This window comes from Perognathus longimembris, chromosome 8, assembly GCF_023159225.1.
Source record: "Perognathus longimembris pacificus isolate PPM17 chromosome 8, ASM2315922v1, whole genome shotgun sequence".
Lineage (NCBI taxonomy): Eukaryota > Metazoa > Chordata > Mammalia > Rodentia > Heteromyidae > Perognathus > Perognathus longimembris.
In genome coordinates this window covers 60634248-60661321 of record NC_063168.1, presented here as the reverse complement: position 1 = coordinate 60661321, position 27074 = coordinate 60634248, and the positions used below count along the sequence as shown (strand labels likewise).

The window sequence follows — 27074 nt, the reverse complement described above, 5'->3', positions numbered from 1 at the left end:
CAGACGCTCTCGCGAGAGTTCCTCAGCAGCGGCTTCTTAGGGCCAGCCAATCACAGCCCAGAACGCCGGGACGTCTCTCTAGGAGCGCGGCGGGCAACTCTCTGCTTCGGTGGGCCGGGCCGGTGGAAAGATGGCGGCGCCCGCGACCCTGGCTGAGCCGCAGGCTTCTGGGGGGCCTCGGGCCCCTATTTGTCTGTTGGTGTTGGGAATGGCGGGTTCTGGGAAAACAACCTTTGTGCAGGTGAGGTGAAGGCGTGATTGAGGGATGCATGAGAGGTTGGCTGCGCCGGGCGGAAGGCCAGGGGTAATGGAGGGAGGTGTGTGCAGAGTTCGGGTCCCGGCTCGTGGCTCTCTGGTCCTGTCATCAACTCCAGTTCCTTCCTTTTGGAAGCCCGGGACCCCACCCGGGGTGGGGGGGCTGCCTTTCCGCATACCCTCCGTTTCTGCATGATTTGATTCACCCCGTCTTGTTGATGAAGTTGCCAACTTCCCAAAGCCTGGGTCTGTGGAGTGCAGCGCAAGTTTGCGGTGAAGAGGAACCGAGGGATCAAGAAAATGTTTCTTGAGCCTCTACGGTGTTCTAAGCACTGGAGAAACAGGAAAAACGAAATTGGCAAGATTCTGGCTTCCCTGGAGTTCATGTTTAACAATCCAACAACAATAGTAATAATCCCATACGTACACACAAAGCAATTGTCAAAGATGAAGAGACTTTGTAAGAAGAGTTATGAAGCAAGGTAGCATGTGGGCTGAGAGTCCAGTCTTGGGCACAGAGTAGAAGGATGTAGTGCTGAACCTTCAGGCTTGGTCAATAAAGTACTCTAAGTACCCTTGCCAACTTTCCAACTCTTTCCCCATATTTCTACAGAGGCTTACAGGACACTTGCATAGCCAAGGCTCTCCACCTTATGTGATCAACCTGGATCCAGCTGTGCATGAAGTCCCCTTTCCTGCCAATATTGGTGAGTTACCTATCCCAGAACTGGTAAGGTGCCTCATAGTGAATAGAAAGCCTTCAGATTACCGGTGTCTTCTCTGGTGTCTTCAGGTTTTGGTTTTTTTTCCCCCTGACCTATCTGCTTTTACTTCCTTTGGGTTTCTGTGAGCCCCTGAACAGGCCTTTTCCTCATTCGCATCTTCTCTGTCTTGTCTTTTCCCCCTTTATTTACTTATTATGTATGTATGTATGTATGTATGTATGTGTATATATATATTTGTGCAGTGCAGAGGATCATACACAAAACCTAGACCAAGTTAGCACTGAGTACCCTAGCATGAGCTATATTCTTAGTCCTTCCAGTTTCCTAAGTTTGCTTGTATCTTTCCCATTTACATTTATATCTACCTTCTTTCTGTCACTAATATGTGAGAAGACTATATAATTAGGAAAGTTGAATTGTTGGAAAGTCAGTGCACAATCACTTGGGCCATAAGCCCTTCAGCCACCTCTGAAGGGTTTTAAACTTTTTCATTTAGTATTTTTTTTCATAAAAAGTTTAAAGATTTTTCTTCTATAGTTCACACATTGATCTGTAAGAAGGTTCGCTTCCACTTGGCAAGTTCCATGGGTAAATGTGTATATATGCACCTGTGCATTGTTTGGAGGAGAGGTTCTCAGTTTTCATGAGACTTACAGGAGACTGACTGTCAGAAAGAATGGGTTTGTTGCATTGTCAGGATTCCTACTAGGGTCTAGGCTTTCTGATTTCCAGGCCCTCACTGTGTGCTAGTCCTTTCCCTCCTTCTTATTTGCTAATTTTATTAAGTTTCCTTTACCCTAAACATATTAATAAAAGGAATAAGGCTTTGTTTGAAGAGTCAGAGATCCTTTTGGGAAAAAATTCCCTGAACTTAAGAAACAAAATTAGTCTTTGTCCTCATGTTACTTCTTCTCTAATTGATTCAAATGGTCTTAGCATTAAAATTCTAGAAAACATAGGTTGAGCATGAGTAGCTCACACCTGTAATCCTAGCTACTCAGGAGGCTGAGATCTGATGATCAGTGTTGGAAGTCAGCCCAGGCTGTCTTATCTCAAAATAAGTAGGAAAAAATCAGAACTAGGAGCATAGCTCAAGACTTAGAGAGCTAGAGATGAGCAAAAAAAGCCCAGTGAGATCTTGAGGCTCTGAGTTCAAGCCCCCATACCAACACAAAAACCAATCCCTCTCCTTCAAATGTGGAATATGATTCAGATTCCAAGACAGAAACATTATTTTTTATCCTGGAGAAGAAGGAGAAATTACTTGAGAGACCCATTGGCTTAACTTAAAGGTAGAACTTCTCATAACATCATTTTATTTGTACATTCCAGTATTTGTTTTCTCTCTTAGATATTCGTGACACTGTGAAGTATAAAGAGGTCATGAAACAGTATCCTTTTTCACATCTATGGTAATGACTCCTAGGAAGGAGTATATACAGCTTCTGTGTATATTTTGTGGCTTTGAGAGACTGATTTTACTTATTCTTTTTCAGTATACAAATAGAAGAATTATTCACTTTAAAATGAAAAATGATTTTATTAAGAGAATGGAAGAATGCAGGCTGGATATTATAAATGATCAGTAATAGTATTTTAGCTTATGAGTTTAGTTTTCGTAATATCTTTCTAGACTATAGGGAGTTGTAATTTGAGAACTGAGAAATGAAAGGCTGACTGGTAGCTACTGTCTGGCAAAGTGGTATTGGCTCAGAGGATGCATTTCTTAATGACCTTGTCTTCAGACTGGGAAACTCAGGGAGCAGTATGTTTAGTACAGTGCTATAGGACATATGTAGATTCCTTGTTGTGTAAATGTAGGAAGGAAGATTAATTCCAGTCAGCCAGTTGCTTGATTAGGGAGGATCAGAGCAAATAGTCATTTAGATCTTCGTAGTTAATGCCAGCACTCTGTCAATGTCTGATGTACCTGCCTATTAAATTTTGGTCACTTTTTTTCTCCCTTTTTTACCTAACGTGTGCAATTTAAATCCTGAACTGAGTATCCAGATATGGACTTGGGCCCAATGGTGGCATTGTGACCTCACTCAATCTCTTTGCTACCAGATTTGATCAGGTATGGCTCTTTTTACATTCATAGACATGATTGTAGAAGCCCAACTCAACATGTCTTAGCTTGATCACAATGGTAAAGAAGAAGAGCTTTCCTGAAAAGCAATATAGAAAATAAGTAGGCATTTTGGTAGACAGAGAAGTAGACCTCTAGAGGCATTTGGTAAACAGAGAAGTAGGCCACGCGAGGATGTTTAGTGTGATGATATGCTTCACACTTACCAGTAAAACAAAAAAAGAGACCTGGGTTTTTCCTCTGACTTATTACTGACTTAGGTTGTTTCACTAAGGGTGGTGTTGTGGGAACAAGGATTGGTATGCACTACCAGGCAAGAAATTGTAAGAAATGGTGCTTTTCCTTCGTAACAAGTATCTCTCATTTTGTAGGTTCTTGGGTTACCTACTTCTCTGTTGGGAAACATCAGTCTTGTGTTCTGATGCCACTTCATGTGATAGGCTGTTAGCAGGAGATCAGAGCTGGTCAAAGTAGGGCATATCAGTATTTCTAGATACTCAGAAGGCTGAGGTCATAGAATTGTTTGGGGCAAGTAGTTCAGGAGCCTCCGACTGGCTCTTTAAAGCGATTGACAAACGTTCTTGTGTAAAAGTGCTAGGAGATGTGATTTCCTTGTGTTAGGTCAAGGTTTGGTTTTGTGTTATGCCCCAGGGTGTTGTAGTGCTGCTGGAGTGGCTCTCCTTTGGATGAGTTCATTATTTGGTGTCCTAAGATTAAGAAGATTTTTGTTTAGAATGGCCATTGTGAGACATGTCCCCTGGGGGCCCTGTGGTTTTTGATCCAAAGCAGATACTGTGGTAATTGGTATCTTTTCTTTTAGGTGATGAAATTTATTGAGAAGGCCCAGAACACATCTAAGTAAGTGATTTGTTAATCCCTAGTCAACACATTTGGCTTTTGAAAGGTTCTGGGGTGAGTGTTGTTGGGTTGGATGTGCAAGGGAGGGTGTTCATTGAAATGAAGTTATTAGAAGTAAAAAGTGGTAAAAAAAAAAAAAAAATCACTGAGGGGCTGGGGATATAGCCTAGTGGCAAGAGTGCCTGCCTCGGATACACGAGGCCCTAGGTTCGATTCCCCAGCACCACATATACAGAAAACGGCCAGAAGCGGCGCTGTGGCTCAAGTGGCAGAGTGCTAGCCTTGAGCGGGAAGAAGCCAGGGACAGTACTCAGGCCCTCTGTCCAAGGCCCAGGACTGGCCAAAAAAAAAAAAAAAAAAAAAAAAATCACTGAGATAGTATGTAGTATAGAGCTACATTTACCATTATCCCACTTGCAATTACCATAAACACTGCTGCTGCGCCTTTTCCCCAGTCCCCCCTCCCACTTACCCTTTTGGAGGCACCTTAAGACTGTCCAAGTGCTGCTTCTTACTTGCTTTCTCAAAGGAAATTGTGCTTATTGCCATTAAAGCCTCCAATATACCTTTTTTTTTTTGCCAATCCTAGTGCTTGAACTCAGGGCCTGAGCACTCTTCCTAAGCTTCTTTTGCTCAAGGTGAGCACTCTTATCACTTGCACCACAGTGCTACTTCTGGCTTTTTTGAGTAGTTTGTTAGCAATAAGAGTCTCAGGCAGTTTCTTGCCCTGGCTTGCTTTGAACCTGAATCCTCAGATCTCAGCCTTCTGAGTAGCTAGGATTACAGGCGTGAGCCACCAGCACCTGGCTTTAAAAATAACTTTTTAACCATTGTTGAAATGAGCATAATGTGCAGGATTCAGAACAAAACATTTTCTGATGTAAGAAGTAACAAAACAAAATAGCATTCCCTTTTTTTTTTTGTCATCGTGGAACTCGAACTCTGAGCCTGGGTGCTTGTCGCTGAGCTCTTCAGCTCAAAGCTAGTGCTCTACTACTTGAGCCACAGCACCATTTCTGGTTTTCTGAGTGGTTTATTGGAAATAAAATCTCCCGGACTTTTCTGCCTGGGCTGTCTTCAAATGGTGGTCCTTAAATCTCAGCTTCCTGAGTATCTAGGATTACAGGTGTGACCCACTGGCACCCAGCTTAAAATAGCATTCTTATTAATTAGATTTAATTATTGTTAAATTTTTCATGTTTTCTTTTTCTAAGGGAGAAAGATATTTTTTCTGCTTTTTAAAAAGGCTATATATTTAATATAAAGAAATCAAACTATGCACTATTTCAGTTATTGGATAACTAGCATTCCACATTTCTTTTTTTTTTTTTTTTGCCAGTCCTGGGCCTTGGACTCAGAGCCTGAGCACCATCCCTGGCTTCTTCCCGCTCAAGGCTAGCACTCTGCCACCTGAGCCACAGCACCCCTTCTGGCCATTTTCCATATATGTGGTGCTGGGGAATCGAACCGGGAGCTTCATGTGTAGGAGGCAAGCGCTCTTGCCACTAGGCCATATTCCCAGCCCAGCATTCCACATTTCTGTGCATATACCAGAGATAGAAGGAAGAATAGAAGAAATGTTACAAACATTATATTAGAGAGTTTTTATTTATTTATTTTAGTGTTGGTTGTGGGGCTTGAACTCTCTGCCTGGGCCCTATCACTGAGCTCTTCAGCTCAAGGCTAGCACTCTACCACAGTGCCACTTCTGGTTTTTCTGGTGGTTTGTTGGCGATAAGAGTGTCATGGACTTTCCTGCCAGGGCAGGACCGTGATCCTCAGATCTCAGCCTCCTAAGTAGCTAGGATTAGCATGAGCCACTGGTGCCAGCAAGAGATAAGCAATTTGAAGATTTGTCTACCTAGGCTGGCCTTGAACTTCATTCTCAGATCACAGCCTCTGAGTAGGTAGGCTTATAGATGTGAGCAGTGCCTTGCTCATATTGACATTTGAACATCGGTTTTATGCTTGCTCAGCAGATGCTTGCTCATCTTATACTCTGCCTCTTGAACCACACCTGTAGCTTGGTTTTTGTTGATTCATTGAAGATGAAGTCTCATGGACTTTTCTACTTGGGCTGGCTTTGAACTGTGATCCTGGATCACAGTGAGCCCCCGGCACCCACTTTCAATGGCTTTTAATTCATTCACAAAATTGTGCTACTGTCACCTAGTCAGGTCCCCCCCTTTTCTTTTGGTAGTTTGGGGGTTTGAACTCAGGACATTTTATTTGCTAGGTAGACATTCTACTATTTGAACCTTGCCCTTAGCCCTTCTTGCTTTAGTTTATTTTTCAGGTAGGGTTTTGTTTTTTGCCTAGGGCAGGCCTCAGATTAAGGTCCTCCTACCTCCACCTCTGGCATAGTTGGAATTACAGGCATGTACCACCATGCCTGGCTTCCACTATGGTCAACTTTAGAACCTTCTCATCACTTCAAGAAGGTACTTGGTGTTCTATAAGTCACATTCCTCTATCTCTCTATCTCTACTCTCTTCTGTTTCTTTGTCCCTGAGAAACCTAATGGTGTCCCAAGAATCCATATCTTTTTTTTTTTTAACTTCTAAGCATGATTCCAGTTTCTATGTCTCATTTTTAACACAGTGCCTGCCTTTCAGTAATGATTGTAATTTCCCCTGTGATCATTTGTGGTCGGCCCCCACTTTCTCTTCCTGCCTATTACCATGAATATTGGACATGAAGCATTTGAGAGAATGTTAGATAATTTAAGAGCTGTGGAAGGAAATTAGACTCGACAGTGTACAGAGATTATTCCACTTGGGTCAGCAAATATTTGTGTGTATGTGTGTGCCAGTCCTGGACCATGTACTCAGATCCTGGGTGCTGTCCCTGAGCGTTTCTTTTTTTTTTTTTTTTTGCTCAAGGCTAGCACTCTTATCACTTGAGCCATAGCTCCACTTTTGGCTTTCTGGTGGTTAATCGAAGATAAAGAGTATCATGGAGGGCTGGGGATATGGCCTAGTGGCAAGAGTGCTTGCCCCGTATACATGAGGCCCTGGGTTCAATTCCCCAGCACCACATATATAGAAAACGGCCAGAAGTGGCGCTGTGACTCAAGTGGCAGAGTGCTAGCCTTGAGCAAAAAGAAGCCAGGGACAGTGCTAAGGCCCTGAGTCCAAGCCCCAGGACTGGCAAAAAAAAAAAAAAAGAGTATCATGGACTTTCCTGCCCAGGTTGGCTTTGAATTGTGATCCTTAGATCTCAGCCTCTTCAGTATCTGCGATTACAGGCATGAGCGACTGGTGCCTGGCAGTATTTAGTTATAGGGATGAAATGCCTTTCAGTGTTGCATAGTTGGAACACTTCTTTCATGGTCTTCCTTGACTCAGATATGTCTTGATTGACACACCCGGGCAGATTGAGGTCTTCACCTGGTCAGCCTCTGGGACAATCATCACTGAAGCCCTGGTGCGTATTCTAGGTCTTGCCCTTGAGAGTAGCTAGAGGACAGTGCTGAGTGAGCATTGGTGTGGGATTGAGGGAGGAGGAGACCTCTGTACACCCTGTCCAAAGGGGTTCTTTCCTGTTGAGAAAAGTGGGGGAAGTGTTTGGAGCAATGAGGCTTTCATTATTTTGTGGTTTTAGGCTTCTTCATTTGCAACGGTGGTCATCTATGTAATGGACACGTCACGAAGCACCAACCCAGTGACCTTCATGTCCAATATGCTGTATGCCTGCAGGTACTGACTATTGGGGTGCGTGGTGTTCTGTCAAGGTAGGAGGCTTCCTTCTTTTCAGTTCTTTTCTCTTTATTCTTTTGGGGTTTTTTTTTGGGGGGGGGGCGTGCCAGTGGAGAAAAGAGACACATAGTTGCCATTCTCTCTCAGCACTTTCTTTCTTCTGACCACCTTCTCTCTCATCACTAAAATAGGGTATAGATGCATAGGGTAGGGACATTTTGATAATTGCTTCCTGGTGAGAGAAAGCCAAATCTTAATAGAAGAGTGTCCTCTGGTCTGAATAATGGTTTCATGTCTTAGGATAATTAGAGTGAAATTTTAACAGGAGGAACAGAATGTTTTGTCGAAGCCAGGCTTGGTGGCATAGACTTACTTGGTGGCAGGAGTTTTTCCCTCTTAGAGAGGATACTGAATGTCATGTCAAAACAGGTAACTACTTTGGAATCTGTAGAGAGCCATTTCTTCTGTCTTGACTTAATCCCAGCAGACCAACACTTGACAAATAAGAGCTTATGTGATTTTTATCAATACTGTCTCCATGTTTTATTTTCAGCATCTTGTACAAAACCAAGCTGCCCTTCATTGTGGTCATGAACAAAGTAAGTGGATGCCACCTCTTGTGATTTCCACATTGTTTTTGTAGGAGGGCTTTGTCTGGTGTTGTGGGGAGGTCTGGAGGGGTGGGAAGAGTCACTATTCTAGGTCCTAGAGAGCAGGCTCAGGTTTTGCTGAATCAAGTAATTGGCACATCAGAGAACTGGCTTAAATGGAATGAAGTGACTATTTAGCACTGACTCCTACCCAGAGTGTTTTAATCCTTCAGAATCAGGACTCTGGGGCTGGAGGCATGGCTCCAGGGGTAAAGCACCAGCCAAGATGGGAAAACCTGAGCAGGAGTGTGAGGTCCTCAGTTTCAGCCCCAGTACCAGCATTAGAGGGAAAAAAAAGGTTAGGTCTGTATGAATAGGGAAGGAAAATCTCAATATATTGCGAGTGTGGATTAAACAGAGAAAAACCAACTTCTTTGCGGTTTGTTGCACTAGGTGAGGTAGGGGAAGAAAGCATGTGGCTGATATGCTCTTTGTTGCCATCACTTAACTTGAAAATGACTTTGGCCATTGTTTGGTCTATGATGAAGTTTCTGCTTGCTGATAGTTGCCTTTTCCCTGGTACAGACCGACATCATTGACCACAGCTTCGCAGTGGAATGGATGCAGGATTTTGAGGCTTTCCAAGATGCTTTGAATCAAGAGACCACCTATGTTAGTAACTTGACTCGTTCCATGAGTCTGGTGTTAGATGAGTTTTACAGCTCCCTCAGGGTGGTAGGTGTCTCTGCTGTTCTGGGTACTGGCATGGATGAGCTATGCACGCAAGTCACCAGTGCTGCGGAAGAATATGAAAGGTGAGGTGAAAGGAACGTCTGTTGACAATGTTCTCAGGAAAACACAATTCTGATAATGATAGCTGTTTTGCCAGGCAAAGCATTAGGTTATTGTGTATGTAATCTGTTTGCCTTGTCCTTATGTACTGGACCTGACCACATTTAAGTGTAACAGGTTTTAATTCACATTTTTAAAAAAGGAAGTGTAAAATCTTTATGTATTAAGGAAAGGAGGCAGGGATTATCAAACCTATTCTGTGATAGACTGAATGCTTTGGGCTTTGTGGGAAACTGCTCATTTCTGCCATTGTAGGACACAAGCACCTGGAGACCACTTAGACAGATGGTCATGCTGTGTTCCTATAAAATATTCTCAAACTGTACATTTGCTGGACTTGACATTAAGTTCAGTGTGAGAGTTGTGGGAGAAAATACATGTAAAGTCCTTAACACACTTATTGATGGGCAGTAATACATTTCCTGAGAAATGACCCTTAGACTTTTGTCATACTAGAATCCCATTTACCTGGAGTGGATTCATTGCCTGTATACTTTAGCCATAGCCGGAGCAGCTCCTGACCAGCAGCTTTGGCTTCATACTTTGAGGGATCCTAATAGCCACATCATGGTTTTCAGATACATTGTTTTCATGTTGGTTCACTCGGCAAGGGTTTTTATGCATGTCACCAAGGTTCAGAAAGGACTGTTTTTTAGGTGTTCCAATTCATCACTCAGTATGGGGCTTCCTGAGCTACGGGGGCCTGTCTTCTTCACCCCATCTCATGCATTTTCCTTCTAGTCCAGCAGTCAGATGTGATAGTGATCTCAGTAGTCAGAGCGGATTATTTTGGAAAGGAATTTAGAAAGTGTTTCTTTTTCCAGGGAGTACCGTCCTGAATATGAACGTCTGAAGAAGTCACTGGTAAGAAAAGAGGCTATTTGTATATGTTAGGGCCATCAGAAAAGCAACTACACCGAGACCTGGCACCGGCTAGTAGTCCCAGCTATTTGGAGGCTGATAGGGGAGAAAATCTTCACCCCCAGTAGTTGGAGGACAACCTGAGCAATGTACCTAGAGCCTGCCTTTGAAAACAAAAGGCCATGACCTCAGTCTAACTGACATAAATATTTTTCCCACTCATTATTTATACAAAAGGACTGAGGGTGTGGCCTCAATGGTGGAGTGCTTGGCTAGCAAGTGTGAGGCCCTGGGTTTAATCCTCAGTACCTCACACACACAAACCCACAAAAAGTGGAGGCTCACAATGTTTCTCAAATGAGTATGGTGCCCTCAGCCTATGTTGGATCTTCTTGTTTAGGTCTACTTGAGGCTCTTGGGATGTGTTTTGGGGTCTGATTTCTGAATCCTCTAATTCAGCCTGCAAATTTCCCTAGTCTGCTCACTGTTTTTTGTCCTGATATCAGTCTTTCCTTATTATTCTCTAGTATTCTTCCACTCATCTTAGAAGGTTGGTCTTTAATTTGTGCCCCTTTATTATTTCATTGTATTTTGTTTCTTTGTGCAGGGAGTTGGACCCAGGGCTTTTTTTGTACATGCTAAGAACACACTCGGCTCTTTTTTAAGTACATGGACATTTCCTTTACTTACAGGCGAGTGCCCAGAGTGAACAGCAGAAAGAACAGCTAGAGCGCTTGCGGAAGGATCTGGGCTCCGTAGCCTTGGATTCAGGGACTGGAAAAGGTATTGGTGGTGGTTGGGGTAGGAATGGGAGCTTGATATGAGACCTGTGCAGGGAATACTTATTCCACCTAACAGGAATATTTTTGTTTATCAGAAGAAAGAAATGGATGATGGAAGAGTGTGTATATGCATATGTATTTGACAGGATTTGGTGTCTGTATTTGATGTCTGTGTCTGTATTGATTTCAGCTCTGGCTTTTTTTTTGCCAGTTCTGGGGCTTGGGACAGTTAAAAGTACAGCCTCTTCCAGGCTGTGAGCTGATGAAACAACACCAGTATTCCTAAGCTAAGTGTGTTCTCTTCAGAGGGATTCCTTGCACTATTAGGCTTGTGAAAGTACTCTGTGACCTGAATTACTAGGAAATAATAAGTAGCCTAAGTGAAACATTTAGAAGTAGCAAGGCTGGGGCTGGGAATATGGCCTAGTGGCAAGAGTGCTTGCCTCCTACACATGAAGCTCTCTGAAGAAGTAGCAAGGCCTTCCGTTTTTATTTATTATGAGCAATGTTGTGCTGCCTGTTGATAATCATAGTCACTTAATTCAGAATCACTTTCCTGAAGGCACACTTGTACTGACATGTGTACCGATGTGGGTGTTCACTCTAGACAGCATGTCTCCTGTGCTGGGCCCTTCTGACCTGATCCTGACTCGAGGAACCCTGGATGAAGAGGATGAAGAAGCTGACAGCGATACTGATGACATTGATCACAGGGGTGAGATGCGGCCCAGGTGGCTCATGAATGCAGAGGGGCTTTCCTGTTGGCTCAGGGTAGTGACCTGAGAGACGACCTCAGTCATGCTGTAGTAATAAGCAGAAGGGTAGCTGGTAAAAGGCACAGTGCTGGAGCATTCCTGCCCTTCTGTGGAATGGCTACTGCAGAGTCAAATACAGGCCTATTATTGGACTTTTGTCTTCTCATCTTGAAGTTTGAACTCAGTTTGAAGAAGTTTATGTCTGTTGTTTGGTTGTGGATTTTACCTGTCATGCTAGGGATGTTCCCTAAGGCCTTGTGTTTGCTAAGCATGCGCCTACTTGAACTATGTCCCTAGCAACTGGTGTTTAGAATATCTAAGATCCAAGTGTGCTGATGCCCCCCTATAATCTCAGCACTTGGGTATCTTAAGGCAGGAGGACTGCAAGTTGGAGGCCAGCCTCTAACTTGAAATAGGAGACCCTCTTAAAAAAATACATATGGAGATCATAGTAAAGACCTAAACAAATATAACAGTAAGACAGAAGAGCCTAGAAACTTACTTCTACTCAGCACTGCTTCCTGGATTTAAGATCTACATCTTTCAGCAGCAGCTCTAGGATGTAGGTCTTGGCCCTCTATTCTCAAATTGGTACCTAATATACAAACTGTGTCATTAGATTTACTGAGAAATCAAGTACAAATAGTAAAACTAACCTTATTTTTAAGTAGGTCATTTGAATGGGTTTTAACAAACATTCATAATCACTGTCACAGTCAAGATACATCATGCCCCAAAGTTGCCTTGTGTCCCTTACATTCAGTTTCTTCCTCAATACCTAGTTTCTAGCAGCCATGGCCGCCTGCTGTTCCACAATGCTTTTTCTTGTTGCTTCACTTTTTTTACTCAGGGTCTTTCTATGTAGCCCAGGCTGGCCTTGAACTCGTGATCCTCTTGCTTTGTGATCCTCTTCTGAGTACAGGATTACAGGAGTGTGCCACTACACTTAGCTATGGGCCTTCAATCTTGCCTTTTCCAGAATGTCCTATAAGTGGGATCATAGTATTTAGTCTTTTGTAGTTGGCTTTTCTTTTAAACATCATGATTTCATGGTCTCTCCATGTTGTTCTATATGTCCTTATAGTAATATACTCTATTTTAAAAAATTGCTTAGTAATAATCCATCACGTTTGGATTTAGCCCTTCCTCAGTTGATATTTTGGTTGATTTAAGCTATTATAGGTAAAGCTGCTATAGATATCTGTGAATAGATATTAGTGTGGACATGTTTTCCTTTCTCTTGCCTAAAAATACCTAAGTATCTCATTTCAATGACTGCTTTATGAGGGACATAGTCACCCTACATAGAATGAATTTACATATTTTGGCAACATGCTTTAGGGTAATATTCACAGTGAATACTAAGTTCCTTAGATAGAAAGTTTTTGCTTCAGCCTGGCATGGTGGTACATTGCATGCCTATAATTACAGCCCTGGGGAGGGGCTCCAGTGTGTGTGTGTGTGTGTGTGTGTGTGTGTGTGCGTGTGTGTGTGTGTGTGTGTGTGTGTGTGTGTGTGTGTGTGTGTGTCTGTGTCTTTCTTTGGTACCTATACTCCTAGCTACTTAAGAGGCTGAGATCTTAGGATCACAGTTCAGAGTCAGCCCAAACAGACAAACCTGAGAGATTCTTATTTCCAGTTAGCTAGCAAGAAGCTGAAACTGCCAAGGCTTGAAAACCAGAGTTCAAGCCCTAATACCAACGCACACACAAAAGGTGCTATTTCTGATAGATGGTGACAAGATGTAAGATCCATTTAGCTACTGGAAGAGTTTGTTTTTTAAGTTTAATTAGTTGGGGAGCAGAGTGCTATATATACTGGGGAGTTTGAACTCAGGAACTTTAGCTTGCTAGGCTGGTGTGATACCAGCCATGCATCCAGCTCTGATTTTTACAGGTTATTTTGATAGGGTCTTGCTTCCCACCCAGGCATCCACCTGAGCCAAGCTCTGCCACCTGTTTGGTGTCCTGTCGTTGATGGGTTCACAGGCACATGCCCAGGTGTCCATCTTCCTGTAGACAGAGTTTCATGGACTTTGTGTCCAGGCTGGACTGGTGCCATGATCTGGGATGACTGACTGGCATGTAACACTGAACACAGATGGGGTTTGAGAAGAGGCTTCAGAACTTTTCTGCCCAGGCTGGTAGGAGGCAATCCTGTTGTCTTAGCCCCCCAAGTAGGACTATAAGCATGAGTCACTGACATCTGGCTTAATACAAAGGTATTTAAAAAAAACAACCAGAAAACCCTTTTGTTTCCCCTGCAGTTACAGAAGAAAGCCATGAAGAGCCAGCATTTCAGAATTTTATGCAAGAAACAAAAGCACACTACTGGAAGAGAAACAGCACAAAGGAGACTTAGGACATTTCAGTTGTTTCTAGAAGTCCAAGATCCTGGAACTTCATGTGAAGAAGCTGTCTTTACCTGTGACTTGCAGCTATAATAAAGAGTAGTTTTCTTTGGTATAACAGAATTTCTCTTTTAAGGGAAACCTTGTGAAGGACAGAGGACACCATGGCGCTGGCAGGTAGATGTCAGTCCCCTGCTGGACTTTTCCTTGCACTTAGGCAAGGAAGCCTGGACCATTTTTGGAAACTGATAGGCCTTTATTCTAAACTTCAGTTTTGGCATTTGAACTCAAGCACTTCTGCTGTGTGTGGAAGGCAGAGGACTCACCATCCTGATGACCACTTCAAGTCTCAGCGGGATCCACAGCTTCTCCTTGTGCAGCCCTGGACCCTTGACTACTCCACGAATTGTTCTTGTAGCAGGAAGGGAGGGGCCACGTGAGCTCGTCTAGAGTGGCAGCGGGGTGCCCTTGGCAGCCAGGCAATGCTGCCACGAAGCGTGCCTCACACTAGGCACATTAGCTCATTATAGGACACACCAGGTTTGTGGGTAAATGTGATTTATGAGTATAAGAGTCTTGTTTAGATTGTGACTTGGATAAAGAGTTTTTAACTGTCAGAAACCTGTCTTTTTATTTCAGGTTAGAAAATTGTGTAATCACAAATAGATTCTCTGCTGCTCAAGATGTCCAAGCCTGGCTCAGTAGGGAGGTGAAGCAAAGTGTCATTGCCCATTACCCCCACCTCCTAACCAGGTACTGAGCCAGGCCTCTGTGTATTTGTTGCAGAGTATCTTTGGTGATGTGTTCAAGGCCATGGCTTTCAGTTAGGTATACATGCATACATCACAGTGATTAGAAGGGCTTTTCCTGGCTACTCTAAATGTGTGGTCTCTGCACCAGTGTCACCCAGGCAACAGTGAAGGGCACCTCTCCCAGTGAGTGCATCTAGGGAAGGGCAACACCTGGTTAATAAGCCTGTAGGGAGTTATGATGCACAATAGATCTCCACCCTATGGTTCCTATTCAAAGCAATTGAAGTATTTTACTATGAACATCAAATTCCATACCTATCAGGAGACACTGGTCCAAAAATTTGACCTGCCCTTTTGCTTGTATTTTATGATATTCTTACTGTGGAGCAGTTCTGGCTTTAAACTTGCCATATAGCCTAGTCTGGCTTTGAACTCATCCTCGAGTGCTTGGATTATAGATAGGTATGCACCACTATGCCAAGCTTTACCTGTTCTTTATGGGGATACTTTACAAAGAAAACTGAATATAGTTTTTTCTCTGTAGTGTCTGGTCACATTCTCTTCTTTAAAATATGACCTGTCTACCCTGTGAGGTCAGCTCTACTAAAAGGGCAGGGAGAAGCCTTCATATTTGTACAGCTAGCACAGGAACTAGCACTTCATGTTTGAACAAATGAATTAAGTTCCCAGATAGCTATTTCCTTTACACTGCCTGAATACTGCATTCGTCCAGGAAAAAGGGAAAATAATGCTGACTAGGAAAGGGCTTTTTGTTGTTGCAAGTCCTGGGGCTTGACCTCAGGTACAGGCACGGTTCCTGACCTTTTCTTTGTTCAAGGCTAATGTTCTACCACTCGAACCACAGCTCTACTTTCTGCTTGGTGGCTACTTGGAGATAAGTCTCAAATGTTTTCCTACCTGTTCTGGCCTTGAACCATGATCCTCCGATTTCAGCATCCTGAGTAGTTAGGATTATAGACACAAGTGACCAGCACCAGGCAAGATTATGAGATTTATCTCCAATGTACCAGAAAAACAGCTGCAGGTGGGTTTGCCTCAAGTGGTAGAGTCCAGCTTGACTGAAGAAGCTATGCAAGAGCACAAGGCACTGAGTTCAAGCCCCACCACAGGCACACAAACACAAAAGAAAAACAGTAACTTAATTTTCTACCTTCCCATTGGGAGATTTAACCTTTCTCCAGCATCAAGTTGGGTTTGGCTGCTATGTGGGAAACTTAAGTAGAATTCAACTTTCTCTGCAGTCTCTGGCTTTCCTGGTGAAAGGAAGTGGGTCACCCAGCTTGTATTATATGTCCAGAACTTTTGCCCACAGATCTTCATTAGCTTTAACCAAATTAACTTCATCTCTGGTCCTCTTTCCTTACAGGAATAAAGAGGTGTACTACTCCCTGATATTGTTTCGTTGTTGGTCATGGCGCTTGAACTCAGGGCCTAGGCACTGTTCCTGAGCTTTTCACTCAAGGCTAGCATTCTTCCACTTTGAGACACAGCACCACTTCTGGTTTTCTAGTGGTTAATTGGAGATGAATCTCAGAGACTTTCCTGCCTGGGCTGGTTTTGAACCGTGGTCCTCAGATCTTTCCGAGTAGCTAGGATTATAGGCATAAGCCACTGGCGCCCAGCTCTCTAATATTTTAAAAGGCCAGTTCACAGAATAGCAGGTGATTTCACAGAAGGAGCAAGGGCATTGGAGTCATTTGATCTGGAGGGTTCTTTATCATGGTGGCAGGTACTGTTCTTGGTGCCAGAGATTCTATCCTTGAGAAGCTCACATTTTAATTTTAATACTAGTTAGCCTGTGGACTCAGGAAAATCACTTTGCTCCTCAAAGCTTGTTTTCTGGCTCTGTAAGATGAGTATTAGAACAGCATTCCAAGATTTCTTGTCAAGATTTGACACTGTAACATTTATTTATTTGCCAGTCCTGGGCCTTGGACTCAGGGCCTGAGCACTGTCCCTGGCTTCTTTTTGCCCATGGCTAGCACTCTGCCACTTGAGTCACAGCGCCACTTCTGGCCATTTTCTGTATATGTGGTGCTGGGGAATCGAACCCAGGGCTTCAAGTATACGAGGCAAGCGCTCTTGCCACTAGGCTGTATCCCCAGCCCGACACTGTAACATTTAAAGCAACGATTAATAGAGGCTCAATGCAAGCCATACTAGGTAAGGTGACAAAACACTTTAATTCTATCAAATATGTGAATTATTTTTCATCTGCTGTGTGGCTTCCAGGCCATGGGCATCACAATATTACAATAGAACCAAGTTTCTTTTCCTTTAAAAACAAAAGAGAAGACTATCTAAATAAAATGGCTATGTCACCATAGATCTCTGATTTCTTGAGACTTCATAGAGAGCAAAAACAGCCTAAAAAATAAGACTGATAACTGGAAAAGGGTGGCTCACCCCGAGAATCATAACTACTCTGGAGGCTGAGATCTGAGGATCACAGTTTGAAGCCAGTCTGAGCAGACAAGTCTGACACTAATCCTCAATTAGCCAGCAAAAAGCCTGAAGTGCAGGTGTTGTTTCTCAAGTAATAAAGCATCACCAAGTAAGAGCTCAAGGCACTGAGTTGAAGCCCAAACTTGAACTCAGGTACCAGCTCAGAAAAAAAAAAAAAGCTTTGTTGTGTTTAGCTATTTCTTGTTATCTATTAGTAGTGGATTCTCAGTGACTTGAATCAAATATAAACCAAGTTAGACGAAAAAGAAATGGTATATGGTATTGGCATAAGAGTCTGTTCAAGCACAGTTTTGAAGTTTATCCAGCACCTCAGTCCTCCTATGTCTGCCAGGTAGATCAAAGAGCTCTGGCTCTCAGTTGTGCAAGACAAATGGCTGCAGAGAAGCTAAGGAACGTGGGTCATGAGCCAGAAGAACAATGGCTGGGGAAAGTGCTTTGGTCTCCTCATGATTATTATGCCAGCATTGTGATCAATTCACAAATAGTGGCTTGGCTGTGGTAGAAAACTATAAAAAAACAATCCACAGTAAAATGGAACCTTGTTTGGTTAGGCCCATTGTATCTAAGGATAGGAATCAAATCAGTTATGAAAACAAATGTGGACACATCGAGAGTTTCTTTTGGGCCTTGTAGGTCTGGACTGAAAACGTCCCTTGCTTGCTGTTATATCTTCCTCAGCCTCTTCTTGCAGCGCTGGTTGAAAACAGGGGAGGACCCCATGAGGCTGTCAGTGGAGTGGGAACCATAGCTGCTGTCCGAGTCGTCAGGGCTCTGCGGGATCCCAGCCTCACTCATGCCTGACATGGGCTCCTCGAAGACGTCACCGCCCAGCACACCGTGCCCCGACACATTGCCTTCTTCACTCTCCTGAGGCTCCATTTTCACATGGGCCAGGTTCCAAAGAGGAGAAGCATTTACCTCTGCACCTAGAGATGCAGGGAACAGCATGGTAAGCCTAATGGTACCATCACACAGTGGCTAATGTCCTAGGAGCTCAGGTTTGACTTTGATTCTGTACTTGGCTGGAGCACATGGCTGTTATTCTGTGCTTCAAAAAAGCATATGTAATCCCCACCATACCTACTCTGCACACTTTCCTTTTCACTATTTTCACCTGTCCTTGCTTTGCCTCACCTACTCTCATGTTCCCCTAAGCCAAGAAAATAAAACTACAGGTGCAAAGACTCCACATCTCACAGAAAACCACAACTTCATCAATTGTTTGGTCTGCCCGTCTTTCCTTCCTTCTTTTATGGGCTGCCTTGTTTTCCTGCCCTTTCCTTGGGTTTCTCTCCGGTCCTCTCACATTATAAAAACAAAATGATTACTATATAATGCTGATAGCAGTTCCCACTTGCCTTCACTGACTAGAGTCACATTCCACATCTTTACCTCCTGTCACTCTCAATGTGTTCTAGCAAGGTTGTCCTGCTGGGTTTTTGTTTGTTTTTTATAGTGTCAGATTTGGGCCCTGAACTCAGGGTCTAGGTGTCATCCTTGAGCTTTGGTGCTCAAGGCTAGCACTACCATTTGAGCCACAGGTCTACTTTTGGTTTTTCTCGTAGCTACTTGGAGATAAGAGTCTTACAGATTTTCTTTCCCCTGTTGGCTTTGAAGCTTGATCCTCAGATCTCAGCCTCCTGAGTAGCTAGGATTACAGGCGTGAGCCACTGGCACCCAGCTAAGATTGTCCTGCTGTAATTCCTATTTCTTCCCTAGTCAAGTCTCTCTACCCAACAGTGGCCTAATCCCACTTGAGTCACATCTGGGGATTTTCTATTTGAGTTATTTGTGCACTGATGAAGTGACAATATATTTGTAAACAACTGAGTCTAAATGACTCAAGTACTGAGTCAGGCTGAGTCTGGTGGCTCACGCCTGTTATCTCAGTACTTGAGAGACTGAGGTAGGAGAATCTCAACATTGAGATCAAACTTGAGAACCAATAAATATACCGTATTGTAATAAAGTAATGAGTCTTATGTCCTGGTTCCTAAGCTCATCCTAGTATTTACCAGCAAGAGACCACCTGTCTCCAACAAGGCACCAGTATTTCAATCCCTTTCACTTACAACTTGTTGGAAGTCCTCTAGAGCTTGAGCAATTAACACTCTGTCACCTATGGATTATAGGTATCAGAAGAACTAACACAGAATTTCAAAGGCAGGAGAAGAGATCTGCCTAACCAGCTGCCTTAGCTGCAACCAGGTTAGTAATCAACAGGACAACACGCATTGCATTCAGGTCCTAACTGGAAATGATTTGAAGGAATGCCCGGAAAGCTGTGCTAGGCCTCTCTTCGCCATTGTATAGGACAGAGCTCATCTCTCTAGATCATTGAAGCTTGTTAGTTTTAGACTTTCCACTCTGCCCACTCTTACTTTTGTTTTCCCACCTCTAGAGCTTGATTTCAAAATGCATCAAGTGCTGATTTGGCAGATCTCAAACTAAATAAGTACACGGATCTCTCTTACTTGAAGCCTGTGGTGAAGCTTCCACCTCCAGGTTAGATGGGAAGCGCTCGCTCTGCGCCCCGAGGACTCCCAGGGGCAGGGACTGATCTCCAGAGGCAAGGTCCGCCTCCAGCTCCTCGCTCACGGGAAAAGCGATGTCGCTCACAGGCTCCTCCTTGATCTTCACAGGCTTGGCGTCTTCTGTGGCCTTCTCAGGATTGACGATCCTTTCATATTCTTCAGAGAGTTGCTTACTGATCTGTTGGCAAGCAGGAGTTAATTGTCCAGGGATGTGTTGGAAGAAAAATTGAATAGGTAGCTGAGTAGGAGGAAAATAGGAGTTTTAAAACCCCTGCCAGGGCTGAGTGTGGAGCACAGTGGTCGAGTGTTTAGTTTAGCATATGATTAGTTATGAGTCCTATGCCAAGCACCACAACACAACAAGGCAGTTTACACTGCCAGAGGAAGGGTTTGGAGTAAGGTTGATTTTGCATTTATACATGACAGACACATAAACAAAATTACTCAGAAAATGCTTTACCATTAATTAAAGAGCCAGGTGCCAGTGACTTCACACCTAGAACCCTAGCTATTTAGGAGGCTCAAACCTAGAAGATAGTATTTTAAAGCCAGCCCAGCAAGAAAATTCCCCGAGATTCCCCTCTACAAAATAACCAGCAAAGGGCTGGGCTTGAGGCATGATTCAAATGGCAAAGAGCCAGCATGTGCAAGAAAATTTAGTGAGAACAAGGCACTGAGTTTAAATCCTGATACAAGCACAAAAACAGAAAAAACAATTACATAAAGGTAAAAAATAAAATAGAATGGAACAAAAGATTACATTTTTCTATAAAAATGAACACTTGAGCTGGGTGCCTATGGCTCATACCTATAAACAAAATACCTGCAAAGAAACTGAGACCCAATGGGTTGCAGTTTGAAGTCTGGGCAGAAGAATCTGAGAGATTTCATTTCCCAAATAACTAGCAATAAAGCCAGGCTAGAAGCATGGCTCAAGTGGTAGAGCACCAGCAAAGAAGCTGAGCAAGCACAAGGCCCTGAGTTCAAACCCTGGTACTGGTAAAACAAAATCCCTACCCAAAAAACTAGCACTTGGGCAGGAATAGAGGTACATACCTATAATCCTAGTACTAGGGAGGATGGGGCAGGAGCTTGAGGCTCAAAAAATAAAACCAAAACCAAATAAAACCTTCTAACACTTGACATATATACCCTAAGCAAATACTAGACTGTTGGGAAATCTGGATCACTTAGCAAAGTCTCTTTTTTGTTGTTGTTGGATGTTAAAAATTACCATTTTAGATTTGGAGAAATGGAAAGTGAATAACTGACTTGCTTAAGATCTCAAGGATTAGAGAAATGAGATGTTTGTGGTCTAACCAAAAATGATATTCCCTGTATTCTGTTTTGTGATCATTAGTCACACTGTTATCTGAAATTGCTGTGGTCATGATTTGTTTATTGGTTCTGTTTCCCTTCAACAAGACTGAAAGAAAACTCAAAAGAATCTGTCTTCCTAATAGCGATATCCCACAACACCTGATGCATAATGAGCCCTCAATAAATATTTGCTGAGTGAAGGATGCTAACCACAGTCTTGAACTCCATATACCTCTGTATTCCTTCTAGAAGTATCAATGAATGAGGAAGGAGGGTCCATTGATAATAGGCCAATGGGACACAGCTAAGGCCGTGAGAAAAGTAAGTTCAATTCAGTTTGTACCATGAGCCTATGTTCTCTGTTCTAGAGCAAGTGTAGTGGATCCTGCTGACTGGGGGCCCCCTAGGATGAGACAGCCTGCTCCCTCTCCCGAGGTCACTCACCTGGAGCATGTAGCTGTGATAGTCCTTGATGCGGTGCTGCCAGAACTTCTGGAGGGAGAGCACACTGCCAATCCCCACTTCGTGGAACACCTGCTCCATAACATCAGGGAACGGGGTCTGGCCCATCAGGGCCTCCCGGTCCACAGCAAAGCGCAGCAACTTGGTGAACTTAAGGCAATACTCATGGGTCACATCAGTTAGGGTCTCCAGGACACTTTCATTAGCACACTCAAAGCCTGCATGGGCCAGGATGGTGGCCACTGCCTGGTAGAGAAGCTGCCGACAGGAGTGCCAGGTGAGTTCAGTCACGGGTTCCCCTTTCCCCCTGCAAGTGGAGACACAGTACTGTTAGTACTGCTCTAATCAGAGTGACCTGTCTCTTGAGAAGTTTAACAATTTCAGTCAAATCACATGCCAGGTTTTCCAGGGAAAGCCAGCTGTTTCATCCCGCAGCTCGCGGCCTGTGACTGCATCTCTGAGCTCCTCCACTTGCGTACTCTGAACAGACACCACATAGCTACGATAAGCAGTAGAAAGGTTATCTGGGGAAAAGGAAGCTTCCTTCTACTGACAGCTCCATTTTGATCACTTGTAGAATTAAGCTTACCAGTGTTGCTCACATCCTGTTCAATGAGGCGCTATTTCACAATAGTTTCCACATATACTAATTGGGTTTAGCTCAGGGCCACTTTGCCACACTTCTAGTTTTGCTAAGGTAATTCTTTTCTTTTTAAATTTAATTTTATTGTCAAGGTGATGTACAGGGGAACGGTTATAGTTACATATGTAAGGTAGTGAGTACATTTCTTGTCACTAGGGTAATTCTTTTACAACTACAGAGACCTCTGTTTTTGGCACCGGTCCTGGGACTTGAACTCAGGGCCTGGGTGCTGTCCCTGAGCTTTGTGCTCAAGGCTAGCATGCTGTCACTTGAGTCACAGCTCCACTTTCAGCTTTTTGGCGGTTAACTGGAGATGAGTCTCATGAGATTTCCTGCCTGGGCTGGCTTTGAATCATGATCCCCAGATCCCTGTCACATGAGTAGCTAGGGTTACAGGCGTGAGTCACCAGTGCCTGGCAGATTCTGCATTTCTAACAACCTCCCAGGTGATGTAGATGCTGCTGGTATTGGACCAGATTTTTGAGTAACAAGGATCAAGAACACTTTTGCATGATCAAAATGAAGATGCACAATTTAAAATTTCTTGAGCTAGGGATGTAGCTCAGTGGTATAGTGCTTGCCTTTCATGCAAGACCTTGGATTCAATCCCTAGAACTAGGAAAAAAGACTCATATTCACACTTGTAGATTCCTAATACTATGCACTCAAAAAACAAAACAAAACAAAAAACCCAAAACTGTTGAATCAGAAAAAAAATATAGACTTAACCAAGGATGAGAAAGCTTGTTTTTCTGAGGAAAGTTAGATATAGCAAAGCTTTGCCTTACCGATAGAAGTCACTTTCGGGGTCACTGTGCCGGATCTGGAAGGGCGCATTGGGGTTCTTACAGTCTAAAGGCAGGAGGTCGTCAGGGAGAGGGGGTGAGCCAGGGCAGGGAGGAAGAGGCTCACTCTCTTCAGTCTTTATCCCTTCTGCCTGTTGCTGGTTCTGAGCCTGAGCTGTGGCGATAAGGCTGCGAAGACGGCGGTTGTGCTGGATCAGCTGGATGGTGTGGACCGTGAGGCTGCATGGCTCGGAGGGGATGTCCAGCACCGTGGCAGGCTTCGGCTTGCTGGCCGAGGGCTGATGCAGGGGTGGGTCGTGGACTTCTACCAGACGGAACTCCCGTGGGAGCAGATCAAAGGAACTCCGGTTGCTCTGGCTTGAGGATATTGGTATTTCACCCCAGTATCTCAACATTTTGAAACAAGAAGGGAACAAGTAGGTGATATCTTAAAAAAGTAATGTGCTTAAATCTCTAGCAACTGTAGAAAGGCTTCTGCAATGAGAAAGGTGAGGTCTAGGCAGTTACTTATATAAAAAGCAAGTTATTGTAAGACCACTTTGAAGAATGTCAGTATCAGCAAACTGTAGAGCCAATGATTCTCTCCCTGAAAAAAAGTTAAGAGAAATACAAGTGTTAGATGCAATCAATCGCTTTTACACAGTGACAACTCCCCTTGTCTGAACCATAAGGTAGAATCTAAGTCATCAGTAGATGGACAACCGCAAAGGTGCCTGGGGCTTTAGCATCCACATTTTTTATTTCACTTCATTAATTCATTTCCACCACACCTAAACTTAAACAATTAGTAAGGTACAATACTTAAATATGAGGCCTAGAGTATTTCTCAGGTATCTTGACATAACTGAGAAAGACAATAGCATTAAAAATACTAACAGGTGGTTCTTATTTTCTGTTGTTGGCACACGAACATTGTAACTGTCCCTGGTGGAAAATTTATGACCCTCCAATGTAGTCATATGTATATATGTATATATGATATACATATATCAGTATATTATGATAAGAAGAAGCCGATATCTGTTGTCTCTTAACTCCTCTAGTAACTCCTCTAGTCTGTCTGTCTGTCTGTCTCTCTCTCTCGTGCATGTGCCTGTACGGGGGCTGAACTCAGGTCCTCTTGCTCTTGATTAGCTATTTCTGTTTAAGGCTGTCACTCTACCACTTGAGCCACACATTCACTTCTGGCTTTCTGCTGGTTAAATGGAGGTAAGAGTCTGCCCAGGATGGCTTTGAACCAAGATCTTCAGACCACAGCCTCCTGAGAAAGTACAATTATCAGCATGAGCCACCAGTACCTGACTTTTTTGGAGACAAATTTTTGCTATCTAGTCCAGACTCAGCTACTTGAGTACTAGAATTATAGGTGTGGCCAATCATATGCTGGTTAGACTGAAATCTTAAAATTCAAATCCAATGGGGCTGGGAATATGGCCTAGTGGCAAGAGTGCTTGCCTCGTATACATGAGGCCCTGGGTTCGATTCCTCAGCACCACATATACAGAAAATGGCCAGAAGTGGCGCTGTGGCTCAAGTGGCAGAGTGCTAGCCTTGAGCAAAAAAGAAGCCAGGGACAGTGCTCAGGCCCTGAGTTCACGGCCTAGGGCTGGCCAAAAAAAAAAAAAATTCAAATCCAATGGCTTCCCTTTGCCTGTAGGAAAAAGTCAGAATTCCTTGACTTATTATTCAACAAAATTCAGCCTGGCTTCAACCCACCTTTCCAGATTCACTGCCCATGTCTTTTCAAATTCAACAAACATTAATAAAATGTCAGACATTATATAAGGAGACGAAGACCAACAGTTCAAGCTCTTAGACCTGAAAAATGGGAGAGAAAGAAATATTTCAAAATGAAAGGATAAAGGAAGTGCTGTTTTAAGGCACTGACTTGGTACAGTGGTAAAGTGGAAGCACACAGAACTTTCTGGACTAAATGACTACCTAAGTTCTAACATATCATCTCCTTATCTCCTTCTCCCCTCCCTCTCTTTCTTCCTTTGGCGCATACTGGGGATTAAACTCAGGGTTTCAACTCTACCACTTGAGCCAAATCTCCAATTCCCTCTTTTGCTAGTTAAGAGACAAGAGCCTCTTTTACTTTTCTACACAAATTGGCTTTGAGCTACTATCTTCAAATCTCAGCCTCCTGAGTAGCTAGGATTATAGATGTGAGCCATGAGCACTTAATTCAGTTTCTTGAGAATGCCAGGCATTCCTACAATTGTCTCTCCTCTATGTGTGTGTGCATGTTCACATGTGCACACGTGCATGCACATGCATACATGTGTGCCAATATTGGGGCTTAAACTCTGACTCTCACATTCTATATGCTTTTTCACGCAAGGCTGGTGTTCTACCACGAGCTATACATCTAGTTCTGGCTTTTTGGTAGTGAACTGGAGAAAAGAGATTTGTCTGCCTTGGCTGGCTTTGAACCTGGTCCCTGTTGTAGGGAGTAGAGCTGACTCCATCTTGACTAGGAAAACATGGTAGGAAATGTTGGGGGGAGTAGATTAGGTCCACCTGACCCCAAAATTCTGCTTCTGTAAATGGCTTGTTTGTTGCTTGCTCTACCCCCTGCATCAACTTCCTACATCTGTGCTATGCTTTTATCTTTATAAACCCAGCTCAAGAACTGTTATGGTCACAGTGTTAGCTCCCAAGTCTGCACTGTGTCCCTGGCCGGTACGCCCGCTTTTTTTTTTTTTTTTTTTTGGCCAGTCCTGGGCCTTGGACTGAGGGCCTGAGTGTTGTCCCTAGCTTCTTTTTGCTCAAGGCTAGCACCTTACCACTTGAGCCACAGTGCCACTTATGGCTTTTTTCTATATATGTAGTACTGGGGAATCGAACCCAGGGCTTCATGTATACAACGCGAGCACTCTACCACTAGGCCATATTTCCACCCTCAGCCCACTTTTTTAGCGTCACAGTTTCAGCTCCCGAGTCTGTGATGCATCCCTGGCCCGTCAGTTCGCTTTTTGCTTCCCCAATAAACTCATCTTTTTGTTTGAGACTGTCTCTGAGTGGTGGACTCTTGGAGGGACGGTGTATCCCCTCCCTTGAACCTCGTAACAATCTCCAGATTTCAGCCTCCAGTCATTAGGATTACAAGTGTGAGCCACTAGCAACTGGTGGTTCACAATTGACTCTTCAAACTGTGATCTTTGTCAGAAATGTTCTGCCATCCTCCACATCCCTATCTATTTGGTAGTTGTTCTTATAGACAGCTTAAGTCATCACCTCCTACCACTTCCCAAATGTATATTCCCCTTTATAGTCTCAGATCACTTTGCGTGTCTTGTGACTCTGGATTTATCCCTGGAATGTAACCAGGGATTATCACAACCACCAACTTTATTCTCCCACCTACCTGTTAGGGCTATGATCTTGGTACAGTGCCTGGCATTTATCAAGTGCTATGTTGGAAGTTTAGCTTTCATTTTTTAGTTCAATTCTTTCCCCCAAATCCTTTAAATATAAGTTGGTTGCTGGTGGCTCAAGCCTGTAATCCTAGTTAGTAAGGAAGTTGAGAACTGAGGATCACAGTTTGAAGCCAGCCCTGGCAGGAAAGCGCATGAGACTCTTCTCCAATTAACCATCAAAAAGCAGAAGTGGAGCTGTGGCTCAAGTGGTGGAGTGCTAGCCTTGAGGAGCAGAAAAAGCTCATGGACAGCACCCTAGTCCCGAGTTTAAGCCCTAGTATCAGCACCAGAACACATATGTAACAACAACAAACCCCAAACCACTACCCCCAAATCCTGTGAAATGGATGTCACTGCGACCCCATTTCTCAGATGTGAAAGCTGAGGCCCAGTGTCACAAACTAAACTATGCTGCCAACATAACTCGTTTCCTAAGTAATGAATGAACAAACTGAGAAGACATTGGCTTCTTCCCTAATATCACTGAAGGGAGCAGGAAGAGCAGGTACTGACCCAAGGAAAAGCCCAAGTTCCTCCGGGGGGCGGGTGGGGGGGCTTTGCCGTCACGGTCAGGAGGCACCAATCACAGGATCCTGGGGTCTCCTGCAGGAAGACGGGGAGCTCTGGACCCGAACCCGATAAAGAGGCGCCAGCGTCCTAGGAAAAGGCGAGGATCTGGGAGGCCCGAGACAGGGACCCCAGGAGGCCTGAGGCGAGGGCCCGGCCAGGCCCACAAGGCTAAGCCAAGGCTGCCGGAAGCGCTCCTTGTCAATCAGGCGAGGCCACCGGAAGTTATTACAATCTTGTTGCAACACCCAAAAACGTCCCCGTTT

The 27074-nt window shown here is 43.8% G+C and overlaps 2 protein-coding genes across 2 annotated transcripts; one reads left to right on the top strand and one right to left on the bottom strand.

Annotated features, from left to right (window-relative positions):
* Positions 1 to 76: 76 nt before the first annotated feature.
* Positions 77 to 14432, top strand: Gpn1 (GPN-loop GTPase 1). Its single transcript, XM_048353218.1, has 13 exons — positions 77 to 241; positions 869 to 962; positions 2332 to 2371; positions 2991 to 3057; positions 3890 to 3927; positions 7275 to 7353; positions 7531 to 7625; positions 8179 to 8224; positions 8801 to 9030; positions 9892 to 9931; positions 10621 to 10711; positions 11318 to 11425; positions 13732 to 14432. Exons 1-13 carry the CDS (start codon positions 131 to 133, stop codon positions 13824 to 13826), a joined length of 1134 nt encoding a protein of 377 aa, XP_048209175.1. The 5' UTR covers positions 77 to 130; the 3' UTR covers positions 13827 to 14432.
* Positions 14433 to 16754: 2322 nt separating this feature from the next.
* Positions 16755 to 26995, bottom strand: Supt7l (SPT7 like, STAGA complex subunit gamma). Its single transcript, XM_048353215.1, has 6 exons — positions 26755 to 26995; positions 24536 to 24637; positions 22802 to 23405; positions 21353 to 21677; positions 19529 to 19766; positions 16755 to 17980 (listed from the first exon to the last, which is right to left on the bottom strand). Exons 3-6 carry the CDS (start codon positions 23212 to 23214, stop codon positions 17718 to 17720), a joined length of 1239 nt encoding a protein of 412 aa, XP_048209172.1. The 5' UTR covers positions 23215 to 23405; positions 24536 to 24637; positions 26755 to 26995; the 3' UTR covers positions 16755 to 17717.
* Positions 26996 to 27074: the final 79 nt, after the last annotated feature.